At 41.9% G+C, this 20,467-nt stretch overlaps 2 protein-coding genes across 2 annotated transcripts in view; both read left to right on the top strand.

Annotated features, from left to right (window-relative positions):
* Positions 1-10,527, top strand: part of HIPK1 (homeodomain interacting protein kinase 1) — a 55,624-nt gene extending 45,097 nt beyond the window's left edge. The window contains exons 10-16 of the mRNA XM_007948975.2: positions 676-810; positions 3,445-3,587; positions 4,003-4,185; positions 4,660-4,866; positions 6,369-6,610; positions 8,817-8,947; positions 10,039-10,527. Of these exons, the coding sequence (XP_007947166.1) occupies positions 676-810; positions 3,445-3,587; positions 4,003-4,185; positions 4,660-4,866; positions 6,369-6,610; positions 8,817-8,947; positions 10,039-10,527 (1,530 nt within the window). The remainder of the gene's footprint in view (positions 1-675; positions 811-3,444; positions 3,588-4,002; positions 4,186-4,659; positions 4,867-6,368; positions 6,611-8,816; positions 8,948-10,038) is intronic.
* Positions 10,528-16,362: 5,835 nt separating this feature from the next.
* On the top strand, positions 16,363-18,613 carry OLFML3 (olfactomedin like 3). The gene is made up of 3 exons (XM_007948955.1): positions 16,363-16,482; positions 17,180-17,465; positions 17,793-18,613. The coding sequence occupies exons 1-3, from the start codon at positions 16,369-16,371 to the stop codon at positions 18,611-18,613; spliced, it is 1,221 nt and encodes a 406-aa protein (XP_007947146.1). The 5' UTR covers positions 16,363-16,368.
* The last annotated feature ends 1,854 nt before the right edge of the window (positions 18,614-20,467 follow it).

Here is a 20,467-nt window from a genome sequence, read left to right as displayed (position 1 = left end):
AAGGATGAAGATAATTTTTTACCTTGGCACTCTTAAAGGTATAATAGACATTTAGACATTTGATTCTAAACTATAAATAGTCTCTTGTTCCCTTAGTGGCCCCATTGCTTACTTTTTTAGAATTTCAACATAGTTGAGAGGTTGAATCACATCAGGATGCCTCTTCAAGTATTACATTCTTTCATTGCTTGTGCTTAACCAGGCTGTGGGAAGCTTTAAAATGTTGTACTTGCCATGAGACACATGACTAAGATGATCAAGAAATTTATAAAGTATTTATATAAGCAATAAATGTTTTATTTTAAATTCTCTATGTAAATGCTTGTGGCTCGTAATACATAGAAAAAAACTGAAATACAAAAACCTCATTTTGTGAGGAGGAAGAATTCTTAATAAATGCCTTTGTTAACTGACTTTTGTAGAACTAATCCTCTGAATCTGGCCCAGGAAAGATTTCCATACTTTTTTGATTTAGGCCATTGACATTTGAACATTTGACCTATTGGGTGAATGCTGTGCAGAGTTGAAGGGGAAGGTTGTGTTTCGTACGTGTACTTAAGCGATAGGAAATTACAGTATATTGTTGGTAATAACTTGGGGGGAATGAGAACCCTTTTGAATCCAGATAACCTGCCTCCGTGTTTGTTTCACTCACCTGCCTAATCTACATTTCAGGGAAGCTGTACACCACTAATGGTAGCAACTCTCCACCCTCAAGTAGCCACCATCACACCGCAGTATGCGGTGCCCTTTACTCTGAGCTGCGCAGCCGGCCGGCCGGCGCTGGTTGAACAGACTGCCGCTGTACTGGTAATTCCCCTCACTTGATTGTGTTACTAACGGAGTTTCTTTGGTTTCTTTCTTTGTTTATTTTTTTCCTGTTTGTTTTTGTTCTGTTTTCTCATTTTTCAAAAATAAATTTTTTTAACTTAGACTGCAGAGGGCATGGAAGCATGTGCCATCTTGTGGCTGTGTTCTTGCTACATCTTTAATGTTTCATTGTTTTCCTCCCCAACATTTGCTGAAGCACTGTTTGACTCTGATGTTCAGTGTGGCTCTGTAAAGAGTCAGCTCCCTTGATTCTTCTTTGCCAGCTTAGTGTGATAAAAGCTCTTGGTGTAGCCTCAGAAGAGCTTCAGCACTGTGTTATCTGCTTTCTGCCCAGTCTTTTACCCTCTGATCATTGAGAATGAAGGAAATGGCCTTTAGTTTGGCTCTGCTACAGGTACCCGGATGGCCAAAATTTGAACTCCTTGGCAAGTTAGCTTCCTTCTTTCTTTTTTTTTTTTTAAGCTTTTAAAACTTCTGTGCATGTAGAAATGCTTAAGATACTCTTAATTTATAGCTTTATTAGTTGATATTAACTTTCCTTCTTTGAACACATGAAGATAGTTCTATTTGCCACTTATGATCAGTGGCAGCTTATGTCCATGTAAAAATGTTCCCTTTTGAATGCCTTTAGCTCGTATTTCATTTGTTGATTGAAATTAAATGTGAGCTGATTTTTAGGACTTTATGGAGAAATTATTTTACAAATAAATCTTTATATAAAGGTGAAATATATGACCCATAAACTGCAAATATTATACCTGTTACTAAAAGTAAAAGTCATGGGGAAAAGTTACTACCTATAGTGGCAGATGTAATAGAATGGGGCTTAGAAATAGGAAAAACAAATAAGCAAGGCTTTGAGTTGTATTTTAGGATCTGTTACCTAAATAGTGCTTTTCAGATGTCTTTTGGTTCATTTGGGGGAGTTAGAATTGCTTATTGGAGGTCCAGAACTTCATTACTTGAAACTTCAAAATTAGGTAAGCATTTAAAAACCTAATTGATGCTTTGGAATCCTGATATTTCTACATCTTTTAAAGTAGCTTTAAATATGTGTTTTGTTGTTTCTCAAGTACTCATGTGAGTGAAAACACTTCCAGAAACATACTTTGGTTGTTGGGATTTGTTCTGTTTTCAGTTTAAAAGTCTTTATCACCTCCAAAATTAATTAGCTCATAAGCATAAAATCTGAGGCAAGGGAGGCAGATATATTTCCCAACCTTGATTGATCCAAGCCACTTGCTTACCTCTGGTTCAAGGTTGGGAATGTTAATTGACACTTCTCCTTTGCTGCTTCTCTTAAGTTTGCATTAGCCATTTGCTAAGCTTTGCATATTTTTGTCCTTCCTCTGTCAAAACAGTTCGTCGCTTGGAACGCCAGATTTCTGCCTCACGTTGGAATGTTATTTCTTGCTCTGTATTAAACTACATGCTTTGTCTTGTGCAGGTGTTGGCTTATGGAAATACGCATGGTGTGACTTAACATACTTCTCTTATTTTTCATTTTGTTTTGTTTTGTTTTAAATTCTGCTTATGGTAGCAGACATGTTTGCAGTTTCTCTGCTTTGAAGGCTTCTTATTTGGAACCGGTATTTGTAACAAGTGGATCTGTTACTTGCAGAAATATTTTTAAAACTGTGTGTTGATGGTTTTGCAGTTCAAAATTCAAGAAACAGAACCATATGTACCCAAGCATTTTGTAGGTAATTGTACTGCCGAAATTCAAGTTTAAAAAGGAAACTTTCAAATCTGTTCCATTTCCTCAGAAAATGCCAGAATTTCTCTGAGTAAGAGGTACGGAAAACGTATTTGTTGTTCAGTCTATTGTAGGTGACATGGCTTCTTAAAAACTAGAAATGATGCTTGTAACGATTAGTTTTTATGTTGAAGTCTATTTCTATGAATGATACTTACAACAACTTAGGTATATCTTAGATAACTACAAAATATGATGCACTTTGCATCTATTCTTAAATATTTTACTTATTGCCTTATTTTAAAATTCTGCCATAGGGCTATAAATGATGAGGTTAGCTTTCTCTTGCTAACATAAGCTTATTTGCCAAAGGATTTTGGCCTTTGGTCATCAACATCTGGCTCCATTTTCCAAGTACGCCCCTTTTAAAAAAAGTGAACAATTCTGCCCTTTGTTTCATGGGTGAATTGACCTGATGTCTTAATCTGATTGGGAGTCAAATTTTAAAATTCCTGCTTTTAATCTTAAGGGAATTCTCTTAACTCTTTCTAGGATATATATTAAAATCTTTGTTCAAACAATACTCCAGCATTTAACCAGAGCCTACTTCTGAACTTTCAGACTCCTTTTCTCTACAGTACAATAGAAACTCTTACCACAGGGGTCTTCTTTTCTTTAATCCCCTGGTGGTCAGGTTATGGGAGGTGGCCAAGAGAAAGCAGTGCGCGTTCTCTTTCTTTCTTTATTGATAAGATTTGTAGCCTTAAGCCCCTCTGACCTTTCTTTTTTGATCTCTGCAAGTTAACAATCTACAAGCAACTTCTTTTAAGAAACAAATTTTTCTTTCATCTAAAAAACAAAAGTAAAAGCCAAAAATGAGTCAAGTATTGGGTCTCTTTGTGTGTGTTTCCTTACAGCAAGCTTGGCCTGGAGGAACCCAACAAATTCTCCTGCCTTCAACTTGGCAACAGTTGCCTGGGGTGGCTCTCCACAACTCTGTCCAGCCCCCAGCAGTGATTCCAGAGGCAATGGGGAGTGGCCAGCAGTTAGCAGACTGGAGGCAAGTGTCCTCTGTTCTTCTCTAGGATATCTGTAAGGGCAGATCCTTCAGAGTAGGAGCCCGTGAGGAGCTGCAGACAGTGGAGAGGGAACAAAGGAAACGGGACATTTCTTTCAGTTTGAAATCCATGAAGAAAATCACCCATTGCAGGCCAGGAAATGGAGTTATAAGAAAACTTTGAATAAATGAAAATAATGGTGGGTTCTATGATCAGTAATCATTTACTCCAGATTTAAAGATAGTCTTTAAGTGCTTAGAAATCATACATTAAGAACCTAAAGCTTTGTAATCTAGGTCCCCAACTTCAAAAATAAAATGCAGCTGCATTTGGCTGTTTCAGTTGCTTTTAATATCCATTTTGGTCCTGATTCTCCGGTGTCTTTGGATTCACTTCTGTTTCTTTCTGTGACCACAGGAATGCCCACTCTCATAGCAGCCAGTATAGCACGATCATGCAGCAGCCATCCTTGCTGACTAACCATGTGACGTTGGCCACTGCTCAGCCCCTGAATGTTGGTGTTGCCCACGTTGTCAGACAGCAGCAGTCCAGTTCCCTCCCTTCAAAGAAGAACAAGCAGTCTGCGCCAGTTTCTTCTAAGTAAGTCTCTGTCAGAGCGGATAGTTAAAACTATGCCAGCTTGAAACATCTGTTGGCCTGTGTTTAGAGTGTTGTGGTGCAGATACTTTGGGTCTAAAGCAGTTAAGTACCTGCCAAACAGATGAAGAGCTAGCTTTTTCATCTGGGCATTCCAACAAGTGTGTTCTGGTTATGATCATCCTTTCTCTCTGCTACCACTTAGAATCTAGGCTTTCTTTATGATGAGGTTTTTATTTTTGTGCCCACTTTACAGAGTGAAATTTGTTCTTGAGTTAAAGGGCATACAAAAATAAGATTTCTTTTGTATTTTGGTGCTCTTGTGCCTGGAGCCTGGGATTTTTATAGTTAGGTGCATTAACTTAAAGATAAGGTGAAAAAGGAATCCAAGCACAAGTGGAAAGAATTCTGGAGAAGGGGTGTATAGTTTTGGGGGCTAAGGATTGAGCAGCCTTTCCTTGTGACCCTTTTCTACAGGTCCTCTCTGGATGTTCTGCCTGCCCAAGTCTATTCTCTGGTTGGAAGCAGTCCCCTTCGCACCACGTCTTCTTATAATTCCCTAGTCCCTGTTCAAGATCAGCATCAGCCGATCATCATTCCAGACACTCCCAGCCCTCCTGTGAGTGTCATCACTATCCGCAGTGACACTGATGAGGAAGAGGACAACAAGTACAAGCCCAATAGGTAAGACAGGTGATACAGTTTCTTAGGTCTGCATCTTGTACTCTTGGTCTTAGACTGTTGTTTTCAGGCAAGTGGCCCAGTTTTGGCTATGAGAGGAAGGATTTATAATAATTATATAATATTATAAAAAAAGATTTATAATAATATATGTGTTTATCAATTAAATCAGTCTTGCAAATTCATTAGATAGCAGGTTTATATTAAGTTGACAGGCTTGGCTACTCTGGCTTGGAATGCACATTATACTACAGACATAATCCCTGCCTTCAAGGAATGTTATAATCTGCAAACAGATACCACAATAGAAACATATAAACAACAGTTAATTGGAATGAGTGGGTGGAGAAGAGATTATTTGAAATTTATGAGTTCCAGATTGCAATTGCTTAATCTGAAAAGGCTTCTTTGGAAGAGGTAGAACTTAAGTAGGGCTACCTTCTTTCCCCTCTTTGCTATATGATCAGAAATAAAATAGATTATATCCTCTTACCCCAGCCCCTTAGTCCATCAATGTCTTTAATGGGCAGTTAACAAAGAGGGAAGGGGTAGGCTTAAGGACTGTGACACACACCTCTCAAAGTGTGAAAGTGTAGTCCCACTTTGTGTTCCATCTTTCATTGCACTTTTGGTGTTAGGCATACAGAGGAAGGAATGACCCTGTTTTTTACTTAAGGAGTTAAGATTCACACCTGAAGGCAATTTAAGAGACTTTACATTTAGACTTGACTTATGTATGTATGTATGTATTTATTTATTTATATCAGTAAAGTCTAAGTGAACTTGAAGGAATAAATTTAGAACAAAATGATTCAAATTTGTAAAATGGTAGACTTTAAACTAAGTTTTAAAAGTAGCCATTGGACTGACTGAGGAAGAGAAAAAGAGTAGGCATTCCAATGAGAAAGAAGAACTGAGTTGTGGTGAACATTTTGTCTGAGCTATACACAGCAGGATTGCTTTGACGGGAGGTAAGTCTGTTAGAAAATAAAAAATTATTTATATTCTAGCGGGCAAATTGGTCTTAGAAGAACATCATTAAAATAATTATACGTGGGCAACTCACAGAATATAATCAGTGTCACTGAATTGTGCATTTAGAAACTGTTGAATTGGTGTATATTTTGCTGTACATACTAACAACAAAAACAAATTTATAAAAACATGATAATAATTTTACATAGGAATGGCTAAGAGCCAGCACAGAGTAGTTGTTAAGAGGTGTGGACACTGGAGTCATCTATCTTGGGTCTGAATCCTGTCTTTACCAATTATCAGTGTGTGACCTTGGGCAAATTCTTTCACACTTCATAGGATTGTTAGGAGGATTCACAGAGAGGCATGCAGATGTAAGAAGTGTAGCTGATCTGTAATAAGTACTCAGAATTATGCTGCCACTATTATTATGGTTATTGTAACCCTTATCATTATTATATGAAGACTGGAGACCATTTAAGACATTGGTAAAAGGACAATTGAATTTTCATGTGTTTTCCTTTCCTCAGCTCTGGCCTGAAGCCAAGGTCCAATGTCATCAGTTATGTCACTGTCAATGATTCTCCAGACTCTGACTCTTCCTTGAGCAGCCCATATTCCACTGATACTCTGGGTGCTCTCCGGGGCAATAGTGGATCTCTTTTGGAGGGGCCTGGCAGAGTCGTGGCAGATGGCACTGGCACCCGCACCATCATTGTGCCTCCACTGAAAACCCAGCTTGGTGACTGCACTGTAGCAACCCAGGCCTCTGGTGAGTTTATCTTCACAGCTAGAGTTGAATTCTCCTTTGAGTATGTATGCTTAATATGCTATCATCTACTCTAGATGACTTATGCCAGTGGTATAGAGAAGTGGTATAGAGACTAGTGGCATAGATATTGTTAAAGAATATGTAATTCAGAAATCAGTTCTGTGTGGTATGAAATTATTTTTGGCCATCAGTTTATCTTTCTACTTTTATTTTCCTTGGATTAATGAAAAAATGAGTTTGTAGTTTACTATTGATACATGAAGGTAGACAAGACATATGCTATATGGCAGGGAGGATTAGCATGCAGTTAGATTTGCCACAAATGATTGTGCAATTCAGAAGTTGGGCAGAAATTGATAATATTAAAATAATTACAAAAGTTTTCTGGTAGATAACATGTCCTTTAGGTTGTTGCTCACTGAAATGTCTTAGCCGTGATGTTTTTGTTGAGTTTATTATCAACCTGATTATGTTCTTCTTTTTCACTCTGTTAGTTGTTGGGCTGTGTTCCCTAGTTCAGTTATTATATCACTGGCTAATGCCAGCTGTGATTATAGAAGTTTACTTTCACTGATACAGCTTCCCAATGGAAATGTTTTTGTAGGCCTGCAGTGAGTTGAGGACCGTCTTGTGGCTTACTGTATTTTTACACAAATAGCATGTGCTTTCTATGTTTGTTTGCCACCTGCTTCTTACTCCAGCAGGTATTTTTGTAAGCACCACCATGCCATTTTTTTTTTTTTTAAATATTTTGCTATTTTTTTAAAAAAGCATTAGCATAGTGCATTTACAGAAATATTGGTGGTTGAGAGTGGTTGGCAAACAACCATAGAATGCAAGTGTTATTTGTATAAAAATACAGTAGTCATCACCTAAAGCCTCGGGATCCTCTGCATCTAGTCAGAAGGAGTTTTTAACCTCTTTAGCCTAGAAATAGTTAATACTACTCACATGGCCCTACCTAGATACAAAGGGGCCCAGAAAATGGAGTCCTTGTTTGCTATTTCCTAGTGACACTCCACATCAAGGAAAGGGAGCATAAATTTTAGTGTCAGAGTTCACCATCTCTGCCATACTAGCATAATCTTTTCCTATGGATTATGTCAGTGCTATAGACACTAAAAGGTTCTTATTTGGGGGCGTGTTATGATGCACTTGGCTGCTAACTGAAAGGTTGGAGGTTCAAGTCTCCCCAGAGGCATCTTGAAAGAAAGACCTGATGATCTACTTCTGAAAAATCAGCTGTTAAAAACCTCATGGAGCACACAGGGGGTTGCCATGAATGAGAGTGGACTTAGGGGTACCTGGTTTTATGTTAAGGCTCAGTGTGGTTCTTCCCAGAAGTAGAGAGTGGCCCCATTGCAGACAAGGCAAAATTTCCTGATGCCAGATTATTTAACGGCATTATTGGGAGCTCTGTGATTGGGTCCAACGAATATGGACTATCTCACAGGTCACTTAATAAATGCTTTAGTTTTCCTTGTGGGAACACAGATAGAAGGACACAGAATTTTAAAAGTTACTCTTACCTTGCATTCAACTGTTCTGCAATTTCTTAGAATTTAAAGGCAGTAAATGCCCAACAAGATAAAACCTTGCCTTTCTTTGAACCGTTTTGACACTTCAGGGTCTTAAGAATTATGAATATCTCACTATGTTGACTTTTCTATACCACCATAGGCTCCTTGAGGGTAAGGACTGAGTCTCATTTGTGTTTGTATTTCCAGTATTACCTTACATTTAATAGTAGATTAAATAATATTTACTGAAGTGAACCTTTTGTGGATCATTTATGGAGCTTTGTAGTGAGATGGGAAAGAAAGGAATAATACATTCTCTATTCTTCTGGTAAGGAACTCTGGTGGCATAGCATTTAAGGCATTTCACTGCTAACCAGAAAGTTGGTGGTTCAAACCCAGTAGCTGCTCCGCAAAAGAAAGCCTGGGCAGTCTCGTTCTGTGAAGATTTACTGCCTCGAAAACTCAAAGGGGAGTTTCTATGAGTTAGAGTCGACTTGATGGCAATGAGTTTGTTTTAATTTTTCTTGTATTCTTCTGTGTAAATGTCATTGAGGAAATAAGATACACGTGGAACCTTAACTCTTGGCAAACCATATGTAAATGTGGACTGATTAATAATACTGTCTGAGGTGTGGCTCATTTGCAGATATCGACTTGGGATTAAAGAAGCCCTAATCCTTTTTCAGGTCTCCTGAGCAGTAAGACCAAGCCAGTGGCCTCAGTGAGTGGGCAGTCATCTGGATGCTGTATCACCCCCACAGGGTATCGAGCTCAACGTGGGGGGACCAGCGCAGCACAGCCACTCAACCTTAGCCAGGTAAGCGCTAGGGGCTGCTGCCTTCTGTTTGGGGTCCCCCCTGTTGTTACTCTCTGGAGAACATCTCTTCTGGCTGGACTGCTAAATAAAGCCCAATGAAGCCCCTTTTGTGTCAGACAATTTGGTGTTCTGTGGTCTGCATCATATGTGCTGTCTCTTTATCCCCTCTGTAAGTGTGTTTGAGATGTGCACTCCAGGCTTTCTGTTAGACCTCCCTAGTCTATCTTGGAAGATGAGAGAAATGTCTGGAATTTAGGAAGAGCTTAGGATGCTTTAGTCAGTGCTTGGTTCTGCAGCACCACAGGCTTTGCCACATTTGAGAACAGATTCTCTTTATCTCCCAGGCCATAAATAGCTCGCCTCCCACTGTTTACTTGAGTCAAGATACTCAAAAAACTTTCTGGCCACTTAATCAACTGGGTCTAGTATTATTTACCTGTTGCTGGAGGCTAGGATTTGTGACTTTATTCCTTATCTTATCCTCTGATGGTATAGTGAGAGTCATTTCTTTCTATTTGTGCTCATTTGTTTCTCAACCAAAATTCTGATGATCATGTAATATCTACCAGCAGTGTGAAAGTGTAAATATCAGGGTGTAACTCTGTGTGTGTGTGTGCACACGCGTGAGAGAGAGAGAATCTGAGTGAGGGCATGAACACACAAATGCAAACGTAAGCTTGAGTTAGCACGTGTGTTTTAGGCTCCTCATTTCAAGAGAAATAAATATGAAGAACTTAGAGGAGACCAAAAGAAAACAATGACAAGAAAGAAAAGTTAGGAAAAATTCAAATTCATTGATGCTAGAATAGGGTGAGTTGAGTCAACAGTTATTAACTTACAGAACTGGATAACCAAGTGAACTCTTGATTCACCCTTTCCCTGTCATATTTAAGAGCAAATAGCTATTATCTGGATTAAGATCTATTCTGCCAAGAGGCAGAGGCATAGATAGCTGACTACTGACAACATTGCCAGTCTGGTAGCTTCTGTGCTATGGCAGCCCAGAAATGGTACAAGTCAGGATCTCAACTCTTTGATGTCCTGAACCAGAGTGACCTCAGGATTCCTCATTTCCTTCTTCCTCCTTCCAGAATCAGCAGTCTTCGTCAGCTCCAACCTCGCAAGAGAGAAGCAGCAACCCTGCCCCTCGCAGGCAGCAGGCATTTGTGGCCCCACTCTCCCAAGCCCCCTACGCCTTCCAGCATGGCAGCCCACTACACTCGACGGGGCACCCACACCTGGCCCCGGCCCCTGCTCACCTGCCAAGCCAGCCTCACCTGTATACGTATGCTGCTCCCACCTCTGCAGCTGCATTGGGCTCCACCAGCTCCATTGCTCATCTCTTCTCCCCGCAAGGCTCCTCAAGGCATGCTGCAGCCTATACCACCCACCCTAGCACTCTGGTACACCAAGTCCCTGTCAGTGTTGGGCCTAGCCTCCTTACTTCTGCTAGCGTGGCCCCTGCTCAGTACCAACACCAGTTTGCCACCCAGTCCTACATTGGGTCTTCCCGAGGCTCAACAATTTACACTGGATACCCGCTGAGTCCTACCAAGATCAGCCAGTATTCTTACTTGTAGTTGGTGAGTGTGAGGGAGGAGAAGTCATGACTGCCCATTCCTGGCCCTTTGGTGTTCTTAATAATGGGCTATGGTGAGCTCCTCTCTTACCCGTCTCTTCAAACTCCTTAGCCAGCAACTTGTCCTGCAGGGGCCCACTGAAGCAGAAGGTTTTTCTCTGGGAAACCTGTCTCAGTGTTGACTGCATTGTTGTAGTCTCCCAAGTCTGCCCTATTTTTATTCTTTATTTTTGTGACAGCATTTTTGCTATTTGGAAGAGTTCAGATGCCCATCTTCTGCATAGATACCAAGAAAGAGAGATCATTTTGAAGTTACCCTTTGAAAAATATTTTGTCTCTCTGACTTGATTTCTATAAATGCTTTTAAAAACAAGTGAAGGCCCTCTTTATTTAACTTTGTTTCATTGTTGTAATTTCCGGGCAGAAGAAAGATCCTGATAGAAGGACTTGGAATATGGTACAAAATGAGAAAACTCATTGTTTTTTTTTTTTTGTTTTTTTAAAAACAGACTTATTTGCCTATTTTGTTTCCAAAGCAACTTTATTTTACCATCAGGCATTTCTCCTTGGAAGTTTATGGGGCATCATTGTTTATGGGACATTTAAACTTAGAGTGTTTTAGTTTTGTTTTCATGTCTCATTATATTTAATGGGAAATTGTTATTTTTGCAAAACTGGTTACCTATTACTCTGGGTCACTATTGGGATTCTCTTAGTTGCTCCTGTGTTACAAAGTTGTGTGAAGGCCGCTCACCATTTGCTGGCAACTTAGTGTGAGAGAGTCTATATGGTGAAAGCACCATATGTTCTTTTTAAATCGTTTTTAAAAGTCTTTCTCTCCCTGATTCAGCCTAAATTTTGTTATTAGAAAAGCCATTAAATTAAGGTGGTTATATTATATGGTGGTGGTGGTTTTATTATACGCTAAGTCTCTTTGTATTACGAAATACTGGCATTGATGAGCTTTGCCTAAAGATTAGTATGAATTTTCAATAATACACCTCTCTCTCTTTGCCTCATCTCTCCATTCTGTTTTATGTGATATTTTGGGGGAGAAAGCTGAAGAATCTGAAACCAGATAAGAACATGTTGTGTATAGCTTTTATACTTTAAAGTAGCTTTCTTTGTATGCCAGCAGCAAACTGAATGCTCTCTTATTATGACTTATACAATAAGTGCATGTAGGAATTGCAAAAAATATTTTAAAAATTTATTACTGAATTTAAAAATATTTTAGAAGTTTTGTAATGGTGGTGTTTTAATATTTTGCATAATTAAATATGTACATATTGATTAGAAAAATATAATAAGCAATTTTTCCTGCTAACCCAAAATGTTATTTGTAATCAAAATGTGTAGTGATTACACTTGAATTGTGTATTTAGTGTGTATCTGATCCTCCAGTGTTACCCCGGAGATGAGATTGATGTCTCCATTGTATTTAAACCAAAATGAACTGATACTTGTTGGAATGTATGTGAACTAACTGCAATTATATTAGAGCATATTACTGTAGTGCTGAATGAGCAGGGGCATTGCCTGCAAGGAGAGGAGACCCTTGGAATTGTTTTGCACAGGTGTGTCTGGTGAGGAGTTGTTCAGTGTGTGTCTCTCTTCCCTTTCTCCCTCCTTCCCTTATTGTAGTGCCTTATATGATAATGTAGTGGTTAATAGAGTTTACAGTGAGCTTGCCTTAGGATGGACCAGCAAGCCCCCGTGGACCCTAAGCTGTTCACTGGGATTTATATCAGAACAGGATTAGTATCTGTGTTGTGTAAATGCATTGTTCTCAGTTTCCCTGCCGACATTGAAAATTAAAACAGCAGCTTTTCTCCCTTACTGCCACCCTTTCCATTTTAGAATTTCAGCTGAGTTCTCACAGAAGCGTTTTCCCCATATGGCTCTCTCACTCTGTATTGCTACCTTGCTTCTATGAGAATTCAGGAAGCAGGTGAGAGGAGTCAAGCCAATATCAAATATGCATTTTTTTTCTAAGTATGTGCAATCACTTTTAGAATGACATTTCTTTTTTCCCTTTTCCCATGTGGCAGACCTTCCCTCAAATAGTTGACATTCCTAGTAAAATATTATTGTTGAGAAACATGTAACAGATGTGTTTATACCAAAGAGCCTGTTGTATTGCTTACTATGTCCCCATGCTATGAGGAGGAGTTTTGTGATGCCGCCGGTAACAGGGAACTCACAGAAAGGTTTCTTAGTGGGTGAAGAATATTAAGAAGAAACCAAAGGCTGTTGAGTCATTGGGGCTTTTGAGGTTTCTTTTTAACAACTTGTATATTCTTGGGGCCCTTCAAGCTGTGAAATTGTCCTTGTACTCTCAGCTCCTGCACGGATCTGGGTCAAGTAGAGGGTACTGGGGGTGGAAACATTCCTGCCTATAAAGGATTTTGGAGAAGAAGGTTAACCCTGAGATACAGATGTGTTCCATCTGAATTGAAGATGATGTATTTGGGGGATTATTCCAAGGACTGGTTCTGTGTAGAGATGGTGTCAAGGAGGTGCAGGATGGAGATGGGAGATTTCATGGAGCCCGGTCAGCAAGCTCTGTACCGGGCCAAACACCGAGGAGCTGTCAAGGTTTTTGGAGTTTCTTCATTGTAAGGAGTAAGGGCTTCCAAGATGGGGCACGTAATCAGTACAGCCTACCAGGAACATGTCATTGTTTTTTGTATATTTTAGTCATTATATTTAGTTGCGTTTTTAGCACTATTTTGGTCAAGATAACCAAGCAGTTTGTATAGTTTCTGTCTTTAGTCTTCTACAGTTTTCTGGACAGTGTGTGGTCTTTGTCTCCTTTTGCAAAGCACATTCTAATGTTCTTGCTCAAACGCAGGTTTAGTTTCTAATGGAAACATTTCTGTTCCTTATCTTTCCTCTGTAAGGGACAAGATTTGTTGTTTTTGTAAGAAATTAGATGCAGGGAGAAACAAAACAAAACAAAAACACCCCACCCCTGCACTCCAGTCCAGTAAGTAGATAACCATTTTTAAGATAGGAGTCTTAACTCTACAGGAAAGACAATACCAAGAGCCTGTGTTGTTACCTTAATTACATTACTAGCAGTAATTTAAAAGATTTAAAGAATTTTAGAGATTTTTGGTCTCAGTCTGCAAATTGGCATTTTAGATTTACCAAGATTCAAAACTCACCTGTGTCTGCTGAATGTGTGTATGTGTTTGATGTGACTTTAGACTCTGATCCTGGGGCTTAACAGTGCCAGCCTGTCCGGATGAGGGAAGGCCATGAATGTAGTGAGCAGTTGGCCCGGTCACAGTGACCTGACCTCAGACCAGCTTAAGGAGGTTTTAGGTTTTAAGTCCTCTCTGAGAACTTGCATTCCCAGGTTCTCCCGTACAGCAGAAGAGAGGAAATAGGGAAGGGTTAAATATAGGCTCATCGGGACACATAATCACTCCAGAGTTTTCAGTGTAGCTCCCAGGACCACTGTCAGTGCTCGGCTGAAATACCAACCCCAGGAACAAGAACTCCATTTCAAACTATTCTGGCCAATCTGAGCCTGCTCATCCATCATCCTCCACTAGAGGGGCTAAGTTTGGCTGCCCTTAGCCAAGTAACCACAGCAATGTGTGTTTAATTCAGCATTATTATGCAAAAACCCACTGGTTGGGATGGTTCGTTTTTAGGATAGGAAATGAAATTGCCTCTCAGTGACAGGAATGGCCCGAGCCTGCTTCCTATTTTGATTTTTTCTTTTTAACTGATGGATGGTGCAGCATGTCTACATGGTTGTTTGTTGCTAAACTTTATATAATGTGTGGTTTCAATTCAGCTTGAAAAATAATCTCACTACATGTAGCAGTACATTATATGTACATTATATGTAATGTTAGTATTTCTGCTTTGAATCCTTGATATTGCAATGGAATTCCTACTTTATTAAATGTATTTGATATGCTAGTTACTGTGTGCGATTTAAACGTTTTTTGCTTTCTCCCTTTTCTGGTTGTATGCTTTTACAACAAGCCTCTAGAAACTGATAGTTTCTGAGAATTACTGAGCTATGTTTGTAATGCAGATGTACTTAGGGAGTATGTAAAATAATCATTTTAACAAAAGAAATAGATATTTAAAATTTAATACTAACTCTATGGGAAAAGGGTCCATTGTGTAAAACATAGTTTATCTTTGGATTCAATGTTTGTCTTTGGTTTTACAAAGTAGCTTGTATTTTCAGTATTTTCTACATAATATGGTAAAATGTAGAGCAATTGCAATGCATCAATAAAATGGGTAAATTTTCTGATTCACATGGCTGTTTTTGGCTTTTGTTATAGGGGAACTAAGGGAATTGACAAATGGCATTTTTGAAGGTGGCTAAATACATTGCATCTGAACATCCGTAGATACCAGAGACAGATTCATTCTTCATACAAATTTCCACAACAGAAATGAATAGGGCTTGGTAGGGACACTTCCCCAAAATGGAATTTCCAGGGTTTTAGATGTGGCCTTTGAAAGAGGCAGAAGATTCTGACAGAGGGTAATTAGACTTCATTTCCTAATATTTTCACCAAACATCACCAGAAGATGTTATTTTTCCCTCCTTTCAAAGCTGTGTTGTGCAAGGTATGGTTCTTTTTAGAGAAGGAGCAGCTCTGACCAGATTTCTTTTGACTCTAAAGTGGGTAACATTTCTTCTAAGAAATTTGTCTCTCAAGAATGTGATATTTGTTTGATTTCTTTTGACATGTATGTTTCAGGCTGAGTGTGTATTACAGTGGCCATTAATTCATTTTGGGCTCCTGAATCTTAATTGGGATGTACAGACAAGAAGCATCCTTTTGGACCATAACCAACAGAAAGTGTCAATTGTCTGTAATGTAAAGGTCAGAGTATATTTATTTTAATTTAGACTGCAACATATATATTTTCTAGCTTTTTCTCCCCGAATAAATGAATGTAAAATTAGTGTGAACTTGCTAAACATACCAGTTTTGGTAAGTGATATACCTGGAAGCTTTCAGGCAAAGGAAAGTTAATGTAGATTGGCACTGCTGTCAGTCCCACTTCCAAACAACAGAGAATTAATTTTATAACGTCTTAGTAACTTGTTGTTTGGTGATGGTGTTTTGTCAGTTACATTCTCTTAAGAGATTGGGATAGCCCCCTAAAGGAACTGGATAGTTTGTGGGGAAGATCTGTGTTTTAATCAGCTGGCATATTGAGAACTTACTTGACCAGCTTGGTGTAACATTTTCTACAAGGGGTGAAATCTAAGCCTTGGTTTCCCTATTAAGCAGTGACACCAGGTGCTTAGCACAAGATGGCGCCAATGAGTTGTAAGTTAGAACAAACGAGCACTAGGGCCTTTTTTCCCTTCCTCCTCTTAAACCTCGTCTTCCCCTCCAGCTTCCACTGAACTAGGCAGAAAACAATCTATTGTACTATTACTGGAAAACAAAGGATTAATGACAGATGCAAGTTTCTTAAGAAGTCAGTACTAGAAGCACGCTTAAAACCGGAATCGAGTTTGCTGAATTTTCCCTGGGGCCTATTTGCCTCTGTCTCCTACAGCTACCTCCTTTTCCCATCTCCTGTCTTAGGGGGAGCCTGCAGCCAAGGCGGGAGATGGTTAAGGCTTCTGGCTCCTCTGCAAGGGGCCATCTGTATTTGATCAATCCAGGCGGAAAGGAGGGGCTAGGGGCTGTAAAGAGACTGAAAGCATTCCGGAGTAGTGAGAGAGAGCCAAAGATCCAGAAAGAGAGAAGGCACCGCCCCCATCCCGCCTCCAAAGCTAACCCGCGGGCTTTAGCGGAAGAGACTTGCTGCACACTACTCTGGCCCTGCTCTCCAGGCTGCCATGGGGCCCAGCACTCCTTTTCTCATCTTGCTCCTTTTGTCGTGGTCGGGACCCCTTCGAGGACAGCAGCACCACCTTGTGGAGTACATGGAACGCCGACTAGCTGCCTTAGAGGTGAGGGACTCTTTTCTAGCCCAGCCTGGAAGGATTTTACATCTCTCGTTGGTTTATCCAGTTTGTCAGAGGTCTGGGGATGGCAAGATAGAGTTCTCGAAGAACCTACAGAGATTTTTGTCTTATAATAAGAAGATCCTCAAAAGTGCAAGCCCTCCTCTTTCCCCACATAGAGCAATTCCAAAGCTAATATACCTTTATATTTCATAACTAGGAGTAGATGGGAAGAAGAACAGTGGACGTGAGAGTTAGGATTGTGGGGAAGCACTTCAATAGAGCTGATGATTCTGTTGAAATTGGAGGCTCTCAGAGAATTTGCAGCTTACTGCCTTTTTAAGTTTGAGGTTTGTAGCATTTTAATTCCTAAGAGGAGAATTGTATGATGTAGAGACCCTTTCCCATCTCTGCGCACTTAGAATGCCCTCGAGGTGCAGATGATTGGAAGGCAATGCTTACAGAGACTCTGGGCTGCAGGACATGGGGTAGGGGCCTAGGTGAGTCTGAGTTGGGCTTTTTGCATCGCTGAACATCTGGTTTCCCTTTTTGTGGGGACTGAAGGGGATGTTGAAACCTGGCAGAGTTTGTGCTCCTTTTCCCATTCCTGACTCCCTGATTGGGCCTCTCTGTCGGGGAGTTAGTGTAACAGGGGAGTTAGTGTAACCCTTCAGCCTTCCCTCCCACTCCCCCATCCCTTTAGGAACGGCTGGCCCAGTGCCAAGACCAGAGTAGTCGCCATGCAGCTGAGCTGCGGGACTTCAAGAACAAGATGCTGCCTCTGCTGGAGGTAGCGGAGAAGGAGCGAGAGGCACTCAGAACTGAGGCTGACTCCATCTCAGGGAGAGTGGACCGTCTGGAGCGGGAGGTTGATTATCTGGAGACCCAGAACCCAGCTCTACCCTGTGTAGAGATTGATGAGAAGGTGCCCGGAGGCCCTGGGACCAAGGGCAAGGGCAAAAGAAATGAGAAGTATGACATGCTGACAGGTAGGTCATCTGAAGGCAGGCCCCTAACCTTTTCCAGAACCTGCTTTCTTCCTTGGTTCTTTCCCTTTTCGTTCCTTGTCCCAGTCCACTGTGATTCTAGCGTCTGGAATCTGTTTTGGGGAGATCTCTGTAATGGCAGGTCCATTAAAGGAGAGTTTCTGAGGACTCAGGTTTCTGTGGTGCCCTGTCTTTCCCAACCTGCCTGAAGATTGCCACTGGGCAAATGAGTATCTTTCATCACATAGCCCACCCTGGGGGAGTTCTTGTTGTAGACATCTAATTCTCGCCTGTCTTTTCTTTTCCTGTGCTTTTCTCCTTGCCCACCAGACTGTAGCTACACAATCTCTCAGGTGAGATCAATGAAGATCCTGAAGCGTTTCGGTGGCTCAGCTGGTCTATGGACCAAGGATCCACTGGGGCCAGCAGACAAGATCTACGTGTTAGATGGAACACAGAACGATACAGCCTTTGTCTTCCCAAGGCTGCGTGACTTCTCCCTTTCTATGGCTGCCCGGAAAGCTTCCCGAATCAGGGTGCCCTTTCCCTGGGTAGGCACAGGGCAGCTTGTATATGGTGGCTTTCTCTATTATGCACGGAGGCCTCCTGGAAGACCTGGAGGGGGTAAAGAATTGGAGAGCACTTTGCAGCTCATCAAATTCCACCTGGCAAACCGAACAGTAGTGGACAGTTCAGTCTTCCCAGCAGAGGGGTTGATCCCGCCTTACGGGCTGACAGCAGACACATACATTGACTTGGCAGCTGATGAGGAGGGCCTTTGGGCTATCTATGCCACCCAGGAGGATGACAGGCACTTGTGTCTGGCCAAGTTAGACCCACAGACACTGGACACAGAGCAGCAATGGGACACACCATGTCCCAGAGAGAATGCTGAGGCTGCCTTTGTCATCTGTGGAACCCTGTACGTCGTCTATAACACCCGCCCTGCCAGTCGGGCCCGCGTCCAATGCTCCTTTGATGCCAGTGGCACCCTGACCCCTGATCGGGCAGCACTCCCTTATTTCCCCCGCCGATATGGTGCCCACGCCAGTCTCCGCTATAACCCCCGAGAGCGCCAGCTGTATGCCTGGGATGATGGTTACCAGATTGTCTACAAGCTGGAGATGAGGAAGAAAGAGGAGGAAGTTTGAGGAGCTAGCTTTATTTTTCAATCACGATCAACCTTGTACATTTATTGTTGTTGTTATTGAGTGCCGTCGAGCCCCACTAAATTTCCTGCTCCTCATTCTCCAAATGTGGACAAGTTATGGTTCAAATCCCATATTTTTGGCCAATAGAAGCCAAATTCTTATAGCCCTTTGGTTCCATATGGAACTCCAAATCTTAGAGCTAAGAGTGAAAATGCTATGTGTTCACTCCCCCTCTCCTGCCCCATATCAAAAAGTTATAGGCGAGTCAAAGACAGCTCAGAGCTAGAGAGCACTGACCCTTCTGTGGGAGCAACCCCCAGGGAGCTGAGAACAGAATGTATTTTGACATCAGTGTGAATAGCGGAAGAGGGGAATAGGAGACTTTCAACTCTGCCCTCTCTCCCTTATCTCTTCAGTGCCCTGAAGAATGAGACTTCTTGGCATCATTTTGTATTGCAACATTTTGTATTAAAAAGAAAATCCACTGCTCCTCTACTGTGTGTGTTTGGGGTAGCCCTCAGATCAAATTTCTCCCCATGACCCTCCGTTTTCCCTCTCCCACCCAATTCCCACTCCTTCAGCCACATTGAACACTTGGCTGGGCTCCCTTTGCTGAGGGAGGAGGGACTTCTCTAGTTACAGATTGTACTGAGGCGCCAGGGGAAGCGGTAGAATCCCTCCACTTGGAGGTTACCCGCCACATGAGGAGGCTGGGCAGAGGCCTCCCTCCACACCCACCGCCATCCACAGAAACCTTCCCAGAACCACCAGTGGCAATGTGCCTCTGACCATGGGAGACTGGGGCCCAGGGGTAGAGCTTCCAATTTCAATTCTGAGGTTTTTGAACCAGAAATGAATTTTAATTGCATTATAGTCTAGTGTGGAAACCAGAGGCCTGAGTGCCTGTGTTTTTAGTGAGAACTTTAAGTCTCACCTCTGAAGTGGACTGTTCTTCACGCCAAACTCCTGCTCCCATCTCCAGCACTGGGCTCTCCCCCAGGCCGGGTTGCACAATTCTTCTTGGTCTGAGCCTCTCTGATTTTCCTGCTGCCACAGCGTCTGCGGTTTGGGTGGGGAGGAGGGGTAGTGCCCCTGTCGCAGATTTTGGTTTTACCAGTTCCCCAGATTCCCAGATTTCCCTTTCTCCACCCTTTTCACCACCCCCTCCCCCCACCCACTCTAGTCCCAGAACCTGGCCGAAGTCTGTCCAGGAGTTCCAGAAACTTAACCCTTTCTGGCCTACAACCCTGGCCTCTGGCTTTGCATTGCAGAAGGCAGACTGGGGAAGGGTCTTGAACTTCAGTCTCTAGGAATCTGCTGATCTCTGCACCTGGCCCCCCACCACACCCCAGCCTCATCCTCGCACGTTCTATATTCATAGGAGCAAGGCTGCTGAGGGACAAGACTCTGTTTTTATGGGACGTTTACCTCAGGCAGCCCTGGGAGTCCTAGTTATTTAGTTAGTTAGTTATCCTAATTGGGGGAGGAGGGAAATAGGAATAATCTTCTCCCCGAATGAGGCCCTCCTCCCCGCCCAGGGTCGGGTAGATCAGTCAAGGCCCTGTGATCCTCCTTTTGTCTTTTCTTCTACCCTCAGGCAGAGCTGCTCCTGACGTAGGCTGGTGAGGAAGGGGGAAAGAAAGCAGCGAGGCACCTCACAAAGGCGCTATTGTGGGGAGCCCGAGGAGGGTGGGGGTGCTCTCCCATTCAATTCTCTCCTAATGTGGGGCTGGCAACGGTAATCACTGCCTGTCAGCCCACAGAGGGGTCTGCCCACGGAACACCTGGCTCCAGCTCAGGGCTCACAAGGAGGAGGATGGAGGAGGAGGAGTGTTCTCAGTGGAGGCCTGGAGA

Source organism: Orycteropus afer, unplaced genomic scaffold (genome assembly GCF_000298275.1).
Source record: "Orycteropus afer afer isolate SDZICR_OR568_19922 unplaced genomic scaffold, OryAfe1.0 scaffold00010, whole genome shotgun sequence".
Lineage (NCBI taxonomy): Eukaryota > Metazoa > Chordata > Mammalia > Tubulidentata > Orycteropodidae > Orycteropus > Orycteropus afer.
The sequence above is the reverse complement of the archived record's forward strand: the minus strand, read 5'-3'. Positions and strand labels throughout refer to the sequence as shown.

Excerpts from the sequence above, each read along its gene's own strand:
- OLFML3 (XM_007948955.1), top strand. The coding sequence starts at position 16,369 with ATGGGGCCCAGCACTCCTTTTCTCATCTTGCTCCTTTTGTCGTGGTCG. Across the intron at positions 16,483-17,179 it reads GCCGACTAGCTGCCTTAGAG|GAACGGCTGGCCCAGTGCCA; the intron begins GTGAGGGACTCT and ends CCATCCCTTTAG. Across the intron at positions 17,466-17,792 it reads GAAGTATGACATGCTGACAG|ACTGTAGCTACACAATCTCT; the intron begins GTAGGTCATCTG and ends CTTGCCCACCAG.